This window comes from Anabrus simplex, chromosome 3, assembly GCF_040414725.1.
Source record: "Anabrus simplex isolate iqAnaSimp1 chromosome 3, ASM4041472v1, whole genome shotgun sequence".
NCBI classification, from domain to species: Eukaryota; Metazoa; Arthropoda; class Insecta; order Orthoptera; family Tettigoniidae; genus Anabrus; species Anabrus simplex.
Window position 1 is genome coordinate 171,529,251 of NC_090267.1, and position 16,534 is coordinate 171,545,784.

At 38.0% G+C, this 16,534-nt stretch overlaps 1 protein-coding gene across 1 annotated transcript in view; it reads left to right on the top strand.

Annotated features, from left to right (window-relative positions):
• The window catches only part of mus301 (mutagen-sensitive 301), a 239,331-nt gene that overhangs the window by 61,223 nt on the left and 161,574 nt on the right, over positions 1 to 16,534 (top strand). The window contains exons 6-7 of the mRNA XM_068226820.1: positions 13,361 to 13,566; positions 13,665 to 13,810. Coding sequence (XP_068082921.1) covers positions 13,361 to 13,566; positions 13,665 to 13,810 — 352 coding nt within the window. The remainder of the gene's footprint in view (positions 1 to 13,360; positions 13,567 to 13,664; positions 13,811 to 16,534) is intronic.

Consider the following 16,534-nt stretch of genomic DNA (forward strand, 5'->3'; position numbering starts at 1 on the left):
GTAACTGGGATTTGTTGTTTAACTCTCTCCTGAAAATCTTCCTCTACATTTTTGTCTTTCAATTTCCATATTATTTTACTTTCTCGTAACCCTTTCAGTTTTCTTTTTTCCCAACCATAATTTTGCCACCATAACTCTATGGTCCCTATTAAATGCTTCTCCTGGTAAAGCTGTCACATCCATCAACTTCCTGTGATTTGTTTTTTTTTTTTTTTTTCATTTTTTCAAAACCATTTTCCCCCCCGCTAACATTGTATAGGTATAGGCTATCACTTTCACAGAAATCTACTTGTTCCTCTCCTTCACAATTCTTTTTCCCATATCCATATGATCCAATGACTTCTTCCTTTCCTTGTCTCTTGTTTCCGACCTGTGCATTCAGATCTCCCGTAATAACCACTTTCACACCTGAAATTTCTCTTTCTACTTTCACCAAGAATCCTTCAATATCTTCCTCCCTGTTTCCCCTCTGTGGTGCATACACTTGTATGAAGTCCATCACTTCATTCTTCATCTTTAGTCTAATCTTCATTATTTTGCCACACATTCTACCACTTCAACATACTCCTCCAATTGCTTTGAAATGATTAGCCCCACTCCGTTAATTGCCTCTTGGCCACCTCTCCAGTATAATGTGTATCCTTTCCTCAGTTTCTTCCTTCTGTTACCTTTCCATTTCAATCAATCAATACTGATCTGCATTTAGGGCAGTCGCCCAGGTGGCAGATTCCCTATCTGTTGCTTTCCTAGCCTTTTCCGAAATGATTTCAAAGAAATTGGAAATTTATTGAACATCTCCCTTGGTAAGTTATTCCAATCCCTAACTCCCCTTCCTATAAATGAATATTTGCCCCAGTTTGTCCTCTTGAATTCCAACTTTATCTTCATATTGTGATCTTTCCTACTTTTATAGACGCCATTCAAACCTATTCGTCTACTAATGTCATTCCACGCCATCTCTCCGCTGACAGCTCGGAACATACCACTTATTACATGTAATAAATATCATTTTTGGTCCGTATTGATGATATTAGATTGAAATAATAACATTAAGTTATTTATTAGACCACCTAATCAATACAAAATCGTCTTGGATGATTTACATAAATTTGTTAGCTAATAGTGGGACATGTTTCGCCTTCTCTGAAGGCATCATCAGCCATAGTCTTAACCTTAAATTAAAAATAAGCGTCTAAATAACATGTAGTAATGAAATGAATTTTAAAAATCTTGAAGAGATTTGAAGTAAAATAACATTAAAAATAACAATGATGGTTTGAAAATACAATGTGATGAGATACAATAGTGGAAGTATTAACAAAATTAACATTAGAAGGCTGCTAAAATAAGTACAATGGATAAAACAACAGATTGTTATACAACAAGTAGTAAGATTACATAAAAGTAAAGTTGATAGTCATGGCGGTTATAATTAGACGATGGCGAAAAATCTTATATAATCAAAGTAAAGAGGAGAGAATAAAAGTCAAAGTTAGTCGAGAGATCCAAAGTTCATCATGATCTTGAAGATAAAAGACGAAAGTCAGATGCATATGGTGAATAGAAGTTGAAGAACAGTTTCAAATAGGATCACTATGGACCATCTCAAAATTTGAAGTGATGTTCAAATGTTGTAAATTGTGAGTTTGTAGATATTCTAGTTGAAAAAGCATATAAAAGTGGAATCTGTAAATGGAAGCAAGAAACGTAGAGATAATTGTGTGAAAAGATATTTGAAAAATATTGAAGTAGAATAGCATGCACTTACCATTTGACGGTGACAAAGATAGCTTGTAATATTATGAGTTAGAAGAATTTGCAACCGTAGACTTCTTGCTACGTGTGTTATAACTGAAGTTTTGTGCTGGAGGGGGATCTGTTTGCGTTGACGTAACTATTGGAGGGGGGCTGCTATTGGTGGGAGGGAAGGAAGAGAGTGTATTACTGCGCGTGTTGTAACGGTGTAAGGCTATTGGAGGGAGCGATGTTCCGGTGGGTGTGGCTATGGGTTTATTGGTTGTATTTGAATTAGAGGTACTAGCGGCGGGGGGAAGGGAGGGGGGTATATTAGCTGTAGGGGAGGTGGGAACTCTAATTGATGTGAGGTTGAAGATTTTTAAGAATTTGTTGGTGAGGGAAGTTGATTCTCGTAATAAAATAAGAATCTGTTCATACAAGGGGCTTTTTTTATCAATAGTGTCATTTAGATTTTTATCTTTATTAAAATGTTGGTCGAGGAAAATAAATAAGTTTTCATATTCTGTCATGAGTTTGCTTTTATCGACTCTTTTTAGGATATGGAGGTCTTGTTCTATTGTGGTGAATTGTATTGATTAGGTGGTCTAATAAATAACTTAATGTTATTATTTCAATTTTATATGGTTGGCCATTGCGGAGAATTTGTTGTTATGTTGGCCAAACTGGCCGCAGCTTCTCTACCAGATATGCCGAGCATTACAATGCCCAAAGACACAACAAATTCTCCGCAATGGCCAACCATATAAAAAAAAAAGGGACACCGGGCATAAATTCACCACAATAGAACAAGACCTCCATATCCTAAAAAGAGTCGATAAAAGCAAACTCATGACAGAATATGAAAACTTATTTATTTTCCTCGACCAACATTTTAATAAAGATAAAAATCTAAATGACACTATTGATAAAAAAAGCCCCTTGTATGAACAGATTCTTATTTTATTACGAGAATCAACTTCCCTCACCAACAAATTCTTAAAAATCTTCAACCTCACATCAATTAGAGTTCCCACCTCCCCTACAGCTAATATACCCCCCTCCCTTCCCCCCGCCGCTAGTACCTCTAATTCAAATACAACCAATAAACCCATAGCCACACCCACCGGAACATCGCTCCCTCCAATAGCCTTACACCGTTACAACACGCGCAGTAATACATTCTCTTCCTTCCCTCCCACCAATAGCAGCCCCCCTCCAATAGTTACGTCAACGCAAACAGATCCCCCTCCAGCACAAAACTTCAGTTATAACACACGTAGCAAGAAGTCTACGGTTGCAAATTCTTCTAACTCATAATATTACAAGCTATCTTTGTCACCGTCAAATGGTAAGTGCATGCTATTCTACTTCAATATTTTTCAAATATCTTTTCACACAATTATCTCTACGTTTCTTGCTTCCATTTACAGATTCCACTTTTATATGCTTTTTCAACTAGAATATCTACAAACTCACAATTTACAACATTTGAACATCACTTCAAATTTTGAGATGGTCCATAGTGATCCTATTTGAAACTGTTCTTCAACTTCTATTCACCATATGCATCTGACTTTCGTCTTTTATCTTCAAGATCATGATGAACTTTGGATCTCTCGACTAACTTTGACTTTTATTCTCTCCTCTTTACTTTGATTATATAAGATTTTTCGCCATCGTCTAATTATAACCGCCATGACTATCAACTTTACTTTTATGTAATCTTACTACTTGTTGTATAACAATCTGTTGTTTTATCCATTGTACTTATTTTAGCAGCCTTCTAATGTTAATTTTGTTAATACTTCCACTATTGTATCTCATCACATTGTATTTTCAAACCATCATTGTTATTTTTAATGTTATTTTACTTCAAATCTCTTCAAGATTTTTAAAATTCATTTCATTACTACATGTTATTTAGACGCTTATTTTTAATTTAAGGTTAAGACTATGGCTGATGATGCCTTCAGAGAAGGCGAAACATGTCCCACTATTAGCTAACAAATTTATGTAAATCATCCAAGACGATTTTGTATTGATTAGGTGGTCTAATAAATAACTTAATGTTATTATTTCAACATACCACTTAGTCGAGCAGCTCTTCTTCTTTCTCTCAATTCTTCCCAACCCAAACATTGCAACATTTTTGTAACGCTACTCTTTTGTCGGAAATCACCCAGAACAAATCGAGCTGCTTTTCTTTGGATTTTTTCCAGTTCTTGAATCAGGTAATCCTGGTGAGGGTCCCATACACTGGAACCATACTCTAGTTGGGGTCTTACCAGAGACTTATATGCACTCTCCTTTACATCCTTACTACAACCCCTAAACACCCTCATAACCATGTGCAGAGATCGGTACCCTTTATTTACAATCCCATTTATGTGATTACCCCAGTGAAGATCTTTCCTTATATTAACACCTAGATACTTACAATGATCCCCAAAAGGAACTTTCACCCCATCAACGCAGTAATTAAAACTGAGAGGACTTTTCCTATTTGTAAAACTCACAACCTGACTTTTAGCCCCGTTTATCAACATACCATTGCCTGCTGTCCATCTCACAATATTTTCGAGGTCACGTTGCAGTTGCTCACAATCTTGTAACTTATTTATCACTCTATAGAGAATAACATCATCCGCAAAAAGCCTTACCTCCGATTCCACTCCTTTACTCATATCATTTATATATATAAGAAAACATAAAGGTCCGATAACACTGCCCTGAGGAACTCCCCTCTCAACTATGACAGGGTCAGACAAAGCTTCACCTACTCTAACTCTCTGAGATCTATTTTCTAGAAATATAGCAACCCATTCAGTCACTCTTTTGTCTAGTCCAATTGCACTCATTTTTGCCAGTAGTCTCCCATGATCCACCCTATCAAATGCTTTAGACATGTCAATCGCGATACAGTCCATTTGACCTCCAGAATCCAAGATATCTGCTATATCTTGCTGGAATCCTACAAGTTGAGCTTCAGTGGAATAACCTTTCCTAAAACCGAATTGCCTTCTATCGAACCAGTTATTAATTTCACAAACATGTCTAATATAATCAGAAAGAATGCCTTCCCAAAGCTTACATACAATGCATGTCAAACTTACTGGCCTGTAATTTTCAGATTTATGTCTATCACCCTTTCCTTTATACACAGGGGCTACTATAGCAACTCTCCATTCATCTGGTATAGCTCCTTCGGCCAAAAAATAATCAAATAAGTACTTCAGATATGGTACTATATCCCAACCCATTCATTGTCTTTAGTATATCCCCAGAAATCTGATCAATTCCAGCCGCTTTTCTAGTTTTCAACTTTTGTATCTTATTGTAAATGTCATTGTTATCATACGTAAATTTTATTACTTCTTTGGCCTTAGTCTCTTCCTCTATCTCGACATTATCCTTGTAACCAACAATCTTTACATACTGCTGACTGAATACTTCTGCCTTTTGAAGATCCTCACATACACACTCCCCTTGTTCATTAATTATTCCTGGAATGTCCTTCTTGGAACCTGTTTCTGCCTTAAAATACCTGTACATACCCTTCCATTTTTCACTAAAATTTGTATGACTGCCAATTATGCTTGCCATCATGTTATCCTTAGCTGCCTTCTTTGCTAGATTCAATTTCCTAGTAAGTTCCTTCAATTTCTCCTTACTTCCACAGCCATTTCTAACTCTATTTCTTTCCAGTCTGCACCTCCTTCTTAGTCTCTTTATTTCTCTATTATAATAAGGTGGGTCTTTACCATTCCTTACCACCCTTAAAGGTACAAACCTGTTTTCGCATTCCTCAACAATTTCTTTAAACCCATCCCAGAGTCTGTTTACATTTTTATTTACCGTTTTCCACCGATCATAGTTACTTTTTAGAAACTGCCTCATACCTGCTTTATCAGCCATATGGTACTGCCTAACAGTCCTACTTTTAAGACCTTCCTTTCTATCACATTTATTTTTAACTACCACAAAAACAGCTTCATGATCACTAATACCATCTATTACTTCAGTTTCCCTATAGAGCTCATCTGGTTTTATCAGCACCACATCCAAAATATTTTTCCCTCTGGTTGGTTCCATCACTTTCTGAATCAGCTGTCCTTCCCATATTAACTTATTTGCCATTTGTTGGTCATGCTTCCTGTCGTTCGCATTTCCTTCCCAATTGACATCTGGCAAATTCAGATCTCCCGCTACAATCACATTTCTTTCCATGTCGTTTCCCACATAGCTGACTATCCTATCAAATAATTCCGAATCCGCATCAGTGCTACCCTTTCCCGATCGGTACACTCCAAATATATCAAGTTGCCTATTATCTTTAGAAATGAGCCTTACACCTAGAATTTCATGTGTCTCATCTTTAACTTTTTCGTAGCTTACAAATTCTTCTTTCACCAGAATGAAAACTCCCCCTCCCACCTTTCCTATCCTATCTCTACGATACACACTCCAGTTATAGTTATGAATTTCATTGGTTCCGTATTGAAGTGGGATTACAACAAAATTAAATTCTTTCAAGGTCCACCTATTCAATACAATGACGTTTTATTGTGATTTAATCACATGTCAAATAGTCAAATGGTACCAGTTTCGGCATCTATGTGCCATCATCAGCCTTGAGTACAAATTAAAACAAGATATACATTCCTAAAACAAGGTGAGTCAATCGTCATTTAACGATTCTAATGTTTCCAGTAACTTCCATACATTGCTTCCAACATCTAACTTAGCTAATTTCTTCTTCAGGTTCAAATTGAAGTGGGAAGTCATCTCTAAATACATCGCGATCTTACATGATCAAAGTAAACTTCCCTGGAACCACCTAATATCTAAAGGAACAAATGTCATTCACATAGACAGCATACAACTGTAAAAATTCACTTATCCCGGATGCACACAGACTGAATTATGTAACGAACAGCCGGAATTTTAAGAATTTTATATCATACCAATTGTATCATAATTTTATCGTATTTCATGTATCACCACATTAATTGTATGTTATTTTATAATGTGTTAAAATGTGTTTTAGATGTTTTAGGAATGTATATCTTGTTTTAATTTGTACTCAAGGCTGATGATGGCACATAGATGCCGAAACTGGTACCATTTGACTATTTGACATGTGATTAAATCACAATAAAACGTCATTGTATTGAATAGGTGGACCTTGAAAGAATTTAATACACACTCCAGTGCCGTGAGAAAATTTCTGCATCCATTATATCATTTCTCAGCCATGATTCAACTCCTATTACAATATCTGGTAAATATATATCTATTAAATTACTTAATTCTATTCCTTTCTTTACAATACTTCTACAGTTCAACACTAACAATTTTATGTCATCCCTACTTGATTTCCAGTTCCCTGTTCCCTTATCACCGCTCCCTAGGCCATCCCGTTTCCCTGAATGTACCTCCCTATTACCCTTCCAAACAAATTTCCTAACTTATACGTACCACTGCGGTTTAAATGAAGGCCATCCGAGCGCAGATCCCTTTCTCCTACCCACCCATTAGGATCTAGAAATTTCACTCCCAGCTTCCCACATACCCACTCCATAGTCTCATTTAAATCCCCAATCACCCTCCAGTCAGTATCCCTCCTACACAGTATTCCACTAATAACAATCTCCGCTTTCTTAAACTTCACCCGTGCTGCATTTACCAGATCCCACACATCTCCAACTATGTTGGTACTTATATCAGCTTGCCTTACGTTGTTGGTACCAACGTGAAACACTACCACCTTCTCCTTCCCCTCCTCCCTCTCTTCTACTGTCCTCAACATCTGCCTCAACCTAATTCCTGGATAACATTCTACCCTGGTTCCCTTTCCTCCACACACTTTCCCCATGTGTCTAACGATGGAATTTCACTTCACTCAGGCCCATCATTTCCACCTTCTTCTCCATGAGGTCTACTACTTCCTCCACCTTTCCTGTCAGGGTCATAAGATTTACTATTCCTGTCCTAATGTTGGTTACTGGTTGCCCATTTCTCACAGTACCCCCAGTACTCTGAGAACTGCACATCGATGCTGATTTACTAGTACTATATCGTGTATAGGCTATTAATACAATGGGGTCGCCACTCCCAAAGGCATTTTATACCTACTGCCAGTTGTTATTCTAGGCCACTCCACTGGAGTACCGACTCTACAAGTTTACTTCTTCCGCCACCGACGACGTACCGAAGTCCACGTTCTCCGCCACTGATGCTGTTGGGGTCTTCACATATACCCTGCTCTTGAGCCTTCCATATTTGTGACCTCTTGAGGGAGGGTGTCCCAGTATTTTAAAGCCCGCAGGAACTAGGCTGCCTGTTGGTCCGCAGGTTGTATTGGATATTTCAACCAGCCCTATTGATTTGTAGGGTCCCTCTATCGGCCACCTGGGGACGCGCCCTCTAGGGGTTAACAGGCTCCCCATGTAGTTCATGCAATTGATGTAAAAATGATGTGTTAATAAGTATATTTTTTATTTTGCTTTTAAATAAATAGTTAAAAAACAGCTGTGTTGTTGTTTGAGTCATCAGTCCATAGACTGGTTTGATGCAGCCCTCCATGCCACCCTATCCTGTGCTAACCTTTTCATTTCTACGTAACTATTGCATCCTACATCTGCTCTAACCTGCTTTTCATATTCATACCTTGGCCTACCCCTACTGTTCTTACCACCTACACTTCCTTCAAAAACCAACGGATCAAGTCCTGGGTGTCTTAAGATGTGTCCTATCATTCTATCTCTTCTCCTCGTCATATTTAGCCATATCGATCTCCTCTCACCAATTCGATTCAGTATCTCTTCATTCGTGATTTGATCTATCCATTTCACCTTCAGCATTCTTCTATAACACCACATTTCAAAAGCTTCTATTCTCTTTCTTCCTGAGCTAGTAATCGTCCATGTTTCACTTCCATACAATGCCACGCTCCACACGAAAGTCTTCAAAAACATCTTTCTAATTCCTATATCAATGTTTGAAGTGAGCAAATTTCTTTTCTTAAGAAAACTCTTCCTTGCTTGTGCTAGTCTGCATTTTATGTCCTCCTTACTTCTGCCGTCGTTAGTTATTTTACTACCCAAGTAACAATATTCATCTACTTCCTTTAAGACTTCATTTCCTAATCTAATATTTCCTGCATCACCTGCCTTCGTTCGACTGCACTCCATTACTTTTGTTTTGGACTTATTTATTTTCATCTTGTACTCCTTTCCCAAGACTTCGTCCAAACCATTCAGCAACTTCTCGAGATCTTCTGCAGTCTCAGATAAAATAACAATATCATCGGCAAATCTCAAGGTTTTGATTTCCTCTCCTTGGACTGTGATTCCCTTTCCAAATTCCTCTCTGATTTCCTTTATAGCCTGTTCTATGTAAACATTGAAAAGGAGGGGGGACAGACTGCAGCCTTGCCTCACTCCTTTTTTGATTGCTGCTTGTTTTTCAAAGCCCTCAATTCTTATCACTGCAGACTGATTTTTCATCTAATGGTTGAATTAATAAAGATGGGCGAAGCCGCAGCTTCATGGTAATAATGTAATATGTATTTCTTTTTTACTGTACTATACCCTTATATGTGTGTCATATCTGTATTTATCTTACTGTGCCTAGACATAACTACTCCTCTTAATTTTACTTAAAATCTTTCATTTTCTTCATTCTTCTCATTTGACAATTTTATTGTTAACTCTAATTTCCCTACATTTATCATTTTAGTTTTTAATTTTTCTTCTGCTATTTTTGTTATTAGTTCTTTTTTTATTGTTCATTTATACATTTTTTTTTAAGTTTGCTTTGTGTTACTCCATTGTAAATATCTATTTCACCGGGCGAGTTGGCCGTGCGCGTAGAGGCGCGCGGCTGTGAGCTTGCATCCGGGAGATAGTAGGTTCGAATCCCACTATCGGCAGCCCTGAAGATGGTTTTCCGTGGTTTCCCATTTTCACACCAGGCAAATGCTGGGGCTGTACCTTAATTAAGGCCACGGCCGTTTCCTTCCAACTCCTAGGCCTTTCCTATCCCATCGTCGCCATAAGACCTATCTGTGTCGGTGCGACGTAAAGCCCCTAGCAAAAAAAAAAAAAAAAAATATCTATTTCACTGTGAAAGTGTGTAATTTGCCATCTTGCTGTTTTGGCTTCCCAAATAAATAAATAAATAAATAAATAAATACATAAATAAATAAATAAGTAAGTAAAACACAAGAGGATAGACTTAACTGTGATTTACACAGTTTTCTTCATAACCTAAAATTATGAAAACCTCAAAAGTTGAAATTTCTGGAAAAGGGGAACATAAATAACTTGTGATCCACTATGCAGAGTGGATCATTTGACATAGTTGTGCTGAAGTCACTTTAAAAAATCTAATAGTGAACATCCCTGTTCTGATTTGTACATTGTGATAGTCCCTTATCTACTAGTCCAAGCTACTGGATAATTACATGTTAAATTTTTAAAAGGTTACAAGGTTAAAATGTAGCTTGAAATTAAAATCTAGTTGAAAGCAAAGTGGAAATGCATTCACGATTGAAAACCTGTAAAATAAAAATAAAAAGTCACATTTCATAAGAAAACGGTAGCGAAAATCCTGCACCCAAGAAATGAAATAAAATGAAAAAGATCACACCATGAAGCGACAAGGTCCCAAGAGAAGCAAGAGTTACTTGGGCACCCATCCAAACTCAAGCAAGCTCAAATATGAAGTGAATTCATACTACGATGCGTTCCTAAGAGAAAGCATGCGCACATGGTGCAACAGGAAACAAAACTGAATATTCAGTGAATCAATAAGCTTGCAGGATTCATCCTTTCTGCTACTTTTAACCAATAACATTTTAATTTTCCTTTTTCGTCTGGAATTTAAATTCACGACCGTGATACGCGATCTGGGTCAATAATTGCAATACCTCCACATCATACATCTGCCTTCAGTAATTCTTTCCTTGTGTCGGGCGCTAGAATACGGAATGCTTTACCCCCTGAAATTAGAAATTGTTCCTCATTAATTACCTTCAAAAGACAGTCTAAAGATTTCATCTTGAATACGTAAGCTATATCATGTAGTTATGTGTGAATGTGTGAGTGAATGTCTGAAGTAAATAGTTCCCAAAAGTTTACATAAATTACTGTTATATGAATTCCACTAGAGTAGTTAATATTGAATTTATTTTTCTAATTTTAGACTTAGGATGTAATCTTTTAGTTTTAGTCTATATTAAGTTATATTATTATTATTATATTATATACACTGTGTTAAGTTTGAATATTAAGTTTGTATTCAGTATTAAGGCGCATAATGTGGTTAAGTGTAAGGGAGGGCCAAGAGCCCTAACTTCGCCACAAATAAAGACATCTATAAATAAATAAATAAATAAATAAATATACTGGCGGCATTGTTCTCACAGTTTGCTAGTCTTACCAGCAAATGTGCACCAGGGTGTGTCACAGAGACTGAGTCTGATTCAGGTGAGTGAACATACTGTAGGCAGTTTGGCTTATGTCCTCACTTGATCCTAACAGGAAACTCTGTTGAAAACTTGCACCTTGCTGTATAGAAATCCTCCGAGTATGATGTGAATATTAGTATTTCCAACACAAAAGTGATGTCATTTGAGGAGAAGCTTAAAAGAATTAAATTCCTAGGTGGAAATAAAAAACAGGAACTGGTGGATCCTTTCAAGTACTACTTAAAATGCATATTGTCCTAGGGTGAAAGTATAGTAAGAGAAATCAAATTAAGGTGTAGCAAAGCTAATACAATGAGCTCACAGTTGCAGTCAGTGGTAGTCTAGTCTGCAGACTCACTGCTTTCTTACAGAGTATAATAATATTGCTCTATTTTCAGATCAGCTTTGCTCCATGAATGAAAGTGAAAGCTGGATTTTGATGATGGTGATTGTTGTTTTAAGGGAAAGTATAACTAAATAACCATCCCCTCGTATTTTAACAGAAGTTAGATGGATGGGTAATTCTCAAATATGAAATGATGCTTGTACGCAGCATTTGCAATGAAGTGATAAGAGCTAAGTTAGGAATAAACTCGATAAAACAAACTGTGTATGTGAACCAATGTAGGTGGTGGAGTCATTTGAGGCAAGTGAAGAAATAGGTTACCCAGGGGAATAATGAGCTTGGATGTAAGGGGTAAGAAAAACAGAGATCATGGAGACAATAGTTAGACTTGGTTGTTAATAATTTGAAGATAAGAGGTGTAGAAGTGGAAGAAGCCCCAGTGCCAATTAAAAATAGTGTGTCCTGGAGGTGGTTGATTCATTCTTAGAGGCTTGTATATACTACAACAGTTAGTAAGTTCGTGGACTGGTGCCTAGAGTGTAGGCAGCCATGCTACATGGCATACACTTAGACAGTTCCACATAATCCCTCAAAATATTCGCCATTGGCTGCTATGCACAACTGTCAATGCTGTTATAGTGATTGGAAACTGTTGAAAGATTTTAGCTTGGAGATCTTGTATGGCTGCCCTTAAGACACCAAAGATCTCTTTGACAGAATGAAATCTACGCCCACATAGCTTTGCTTTTTGAGTGAAGGAGAACATAGAAATTCCATGGTGCGAGATTAGGTGAGAATGAAGCGTCTAGCATAACGGTGACCTATTGCATTGCTATTTCCTCTTGAAGAAGTATAGAGTAATGTGGAGGGATCTTGTGTAGCAATGGCCAGTTTTTTAAAAATCACAGCTGAAGACACAACTAATTGAATCAAATAGATGGCGAAGAGTTTGCTTGTAGCTGTTCTTGTTTACAGTTGCTCCTTGTGGAATGAACTCTACATGTACAATTATTTTCAGTGAGTAACTGTTCAAATGACATCTTTTGCTAGGGGCTTCACATCGCACCAAACACAGATAGGTCTTATGGCGACGATGGGATAGGAAAGGCCTAGGAGTTGGAAGGAAGCGGCCGTGGCCTTAATTAAGGTACAGCCCCAGCATTTGCCTGGTGTGAAAATGGGAAACCATGGAAAACCATCTTCAGGGCTGCCGATAGTGGGATTCAAACCTATCTCCCGGATGCAAGCTCACAGTCGCGCGCCTCTATGCGCACGGCCAACTCGCCCGGTAAATGACATATTACCTTTGACTTGTCTTATTGTGGTTTCTATCATGGCAATATGGGTGATTTTAGCTTCATCCCCTAAAACAGTTTGCTAGTGGGCTTGCTTACTTTTGGTAGAACTTAATGTTTGCCCATTGCTCAAACTACAATATTCTCATGTTTTGCCGCTGTCATCCAACTACTATTCACAACAGAGACTGTAGTTATGCTTACATCGTATGCACATAACTGCTTCCCTTACTACTGTGATGAACAAAGAATTGTTGAGGCACCATCCCATGGAGCAACCTATCTGCCATTGTACACTACAGCGACACTGTGGCCAGGCCACAAACTTTTGACCCTATTATGTATGTATGTATGTATGTATGTACAGTATGTATATATTTACTTAGGGATACAACCTGTAAGAAATTGGCTGATTTATTTGTTGTACCCTCAGAAAGATATTATTGTGTGCTGAACAACTTTATTCCCATTGTTGGATTTCTGTTTTGATTGCTTTATACTTTGCTACAGAGAAAATTCATATCATTGGGATGAGTGCTACAATCGGCAATTTGCATGAAATTGCTATCTTTCTCCATGCTGAGATTTACACCCAAGACTTCCGTCCTGTTGAACTTAAGGAGTATATAAAATGTGAAGACAGTATGTGGGCCATCAATTGGAATGCCATCTCTGAAGAAGACTCGTTGACTTTAGTTAGAAGGCTTTCTTACCCGGTATGACTTGTATAAAAATAAACATTTCATACTTGTACTTCCTTGCCTTTATATGTATATATATGTATATTTTAGGTTCAACATTTCTTTTCTTCCAGTATACACCTGCTATGGCTAAACTGGATCCGGATAGAGTAGGTGGACTGGTTTTAGAAGTTGTGCCAGACCATTCCTGTTTGGTCTTCTGCCCCACCAAAAAGAACTGTGAAAATGTTGCTTTACTCATCTGTCAAATTATGCCTAGGTAAAAAAGAAATCTTATAATATACAGTAGATTTCTCAAATTATTATTGCATATGTTCAGTCTGAATCTTACACCTGACAACAGTACTGATACAATATCCCTATCCTCTGCTCTCTGTCACGCTATTGCATTGTCTTCATGTACAAAATAGGATCCTAATGTTTGAAGACTGCGTATCTGGGTAAATCACGAGTATGTAATTGGAGTTCAGTAGAAATTTTTAAATTATAGTGAATAATTCAAATTTTTCTCACAGTCCCTTGTCATTCCAGTATACCACAATATTAAAAATGTGTGTTTCATTTTAATATTATATTGTTTAATTCATATTAAAAATACAGTAAAATACCAGTATAATGAATTGGTTATATTGAAATTTTGTTATACTGAAATAAGTCAGTTCTTAATAACTCACCTGTTGTCACATCCTTTGCAGGATCTACATTACTTCAGTATGAATTTAAACATAAAGAGACTTAATATTTATTAGATGATAGGAAGATTAGGATATATGTACACAAAGTAATCAACCAAACCCCATGGCACTACAGCCCTTGAAGGACCTTGGCCTACCAAGCGACCGCTGCTCAGCCGTAAGACCTGCAGAGTACGAGGTGTCATGTGGTCAGCATGATGAATCCTCTCGGCCGTTACCCTTGGCTTTCTAGACCGGGGCCGCTATCTCACCATCAGATAGCTCCTCAATTCTAATCACGTAGGCTGAGTGGACCTCGAACCAGCCCTCAGGTCCAGGTAAAAATCCGTGACCTGGCCGGGAATGAAACCCGGGGCCTCCGGGTAAGAGGCAGGCACACTACCCCCACACCACGGGGCTGGCACACAAAGTAATGATATACAATAATGGCAAGAGGTTTTCTGTAAATTTTTAGCATATCAAATTCTACGTTGTTCTGGTACAGTATTTTCTGAACTTTATTTTTTGAAAAAGTCTGATATTCTTCTAAGCACTCTCAAGCACAAAAGAACATTCAAGATAGTCACCAACCACTGCACGTGAATTTAAGTCAGATTCTGGCATATCACTTTGTGACAGAAGAAAATCTTGAAGACTACGTGCCATGTTTGTTGCCTGCACAAGAGTCAGATTCTGTTGAACGCTTTGAGGCACATCTTCCTCTTCCACCTCATCATCACATGGATTTCTATCACTCTGCTGCAATTTCACTATGAGTGTTTTCTTTTTGCCCTAACACATCACAGTCCAAATTGACTTTTCACACAAGCCCATCCTGTTCCCCTCTGTTTCTGCATCATCCAACACTTCACTTTCTGTCATGTAGTCCTCTGCATAAACCACTCAACCTTTTCTAAATCAATTGGCTTTCAGTGATCTCCATGCAGAACTGAAGGTCTGCATTGCTTCAACGTATGTTGATATCAATCTCTCCCTGAGGCAATATTACACAAGAAATTGACTTTAATTTGTGTTTTATTTATAGAGAATTAAACCTACATAAGGCTGTACACTGCTTTAACCCTACGCAGACAGATGTTTTATGTCTGTACGCGGACCAAAAATATGGCAAATTAAAACTCTTCCAGAGTTATCGAACACTAGCTATAAACATGCGTACCTACGTAATATTAAGTACTCACCTTCAATATTGGATGTACTCCCATCGCAGAGGTCCGTAGGATATTGATTTTCTCGCAATACCACGTTGGCGCAAAAAAGACATAAGAGTCTTTCCAAAAATAAATTTTACGCTAATCAAAGCCCTTATATCAGATAGGCTTGGAGATGACCAGTCTTTGATACTACAACTAGTTGGAGGTGTTGCCTGTTGTTTCCATTTATTTACCTGAATTACTCATTCCTGGTGAATTATATAAAAATTTCAGTATCAAAAATTAGTGGAAAGTGCCCTGTAGAATTGGTTGCTGTGTCAAAATATGAATCTAAAATTGGTCCTTGATTAATGTTATACACTAGCGGGAAAAAAATATTCAGACACCAAGAAGGGGTTGTGCTAGATTAACGAATGTTGGTAGGCATGTTTATACATTTGAATAATGACATTGATTCAAATTTCCTGCAGATTGCATTAGCATGACGCTAGTAGCGGCCCCATAACGTTGCTCATAAGGTTTGCTTCAAAATACGGTCTGTACTGTGCGAGAGCGTTAGTTACCTCTGAGATTGGACGGAGTGACTGTGAGTGAGTCAAGAATGTCTTTACAACAAGATACATGGGAGGCAAGTATCAACAGCTCACTGCGGTTGAACGAGTCCGTATAATAGGGCTATGTGAAGGTGGATTTTCCTTCCAAGCTATTGCAGAACGACTTGGCAGGAATGTCTCCACTGTGCATGTGTGCTGGCAGCAGTGGTCACAAGAAGGTACACTCGCAAGACGACTGGGCTTTGGACGTACCCGTGGCACCACAGAGAGGGAGGACCCCTGTGTTTGGTGTATGGCTGTGGTGCAGCAGATTGCGTCTGAAGCAGCAATTCGAGCTGCAGTTGGCACCACAGTGACGCAACAAACTGTTCAAAATTGGTTGCTTAAAGGACAGCTCCGAGTCATAGATGCCCTGTGGTGTGCATTCCACTTACCCCGAACCACCGCCACCTGCGACTTCAGTTTTGTCAAGCAAGAGCTCAATGGAGGATGGAGTGGAGGTCCATTGTGTTTTCTGATGAAAGCTGGTTCTGCCATGGTGCCGGTGATGGCCGTGTGTTGGTTATGAGGAGGCCAGGTG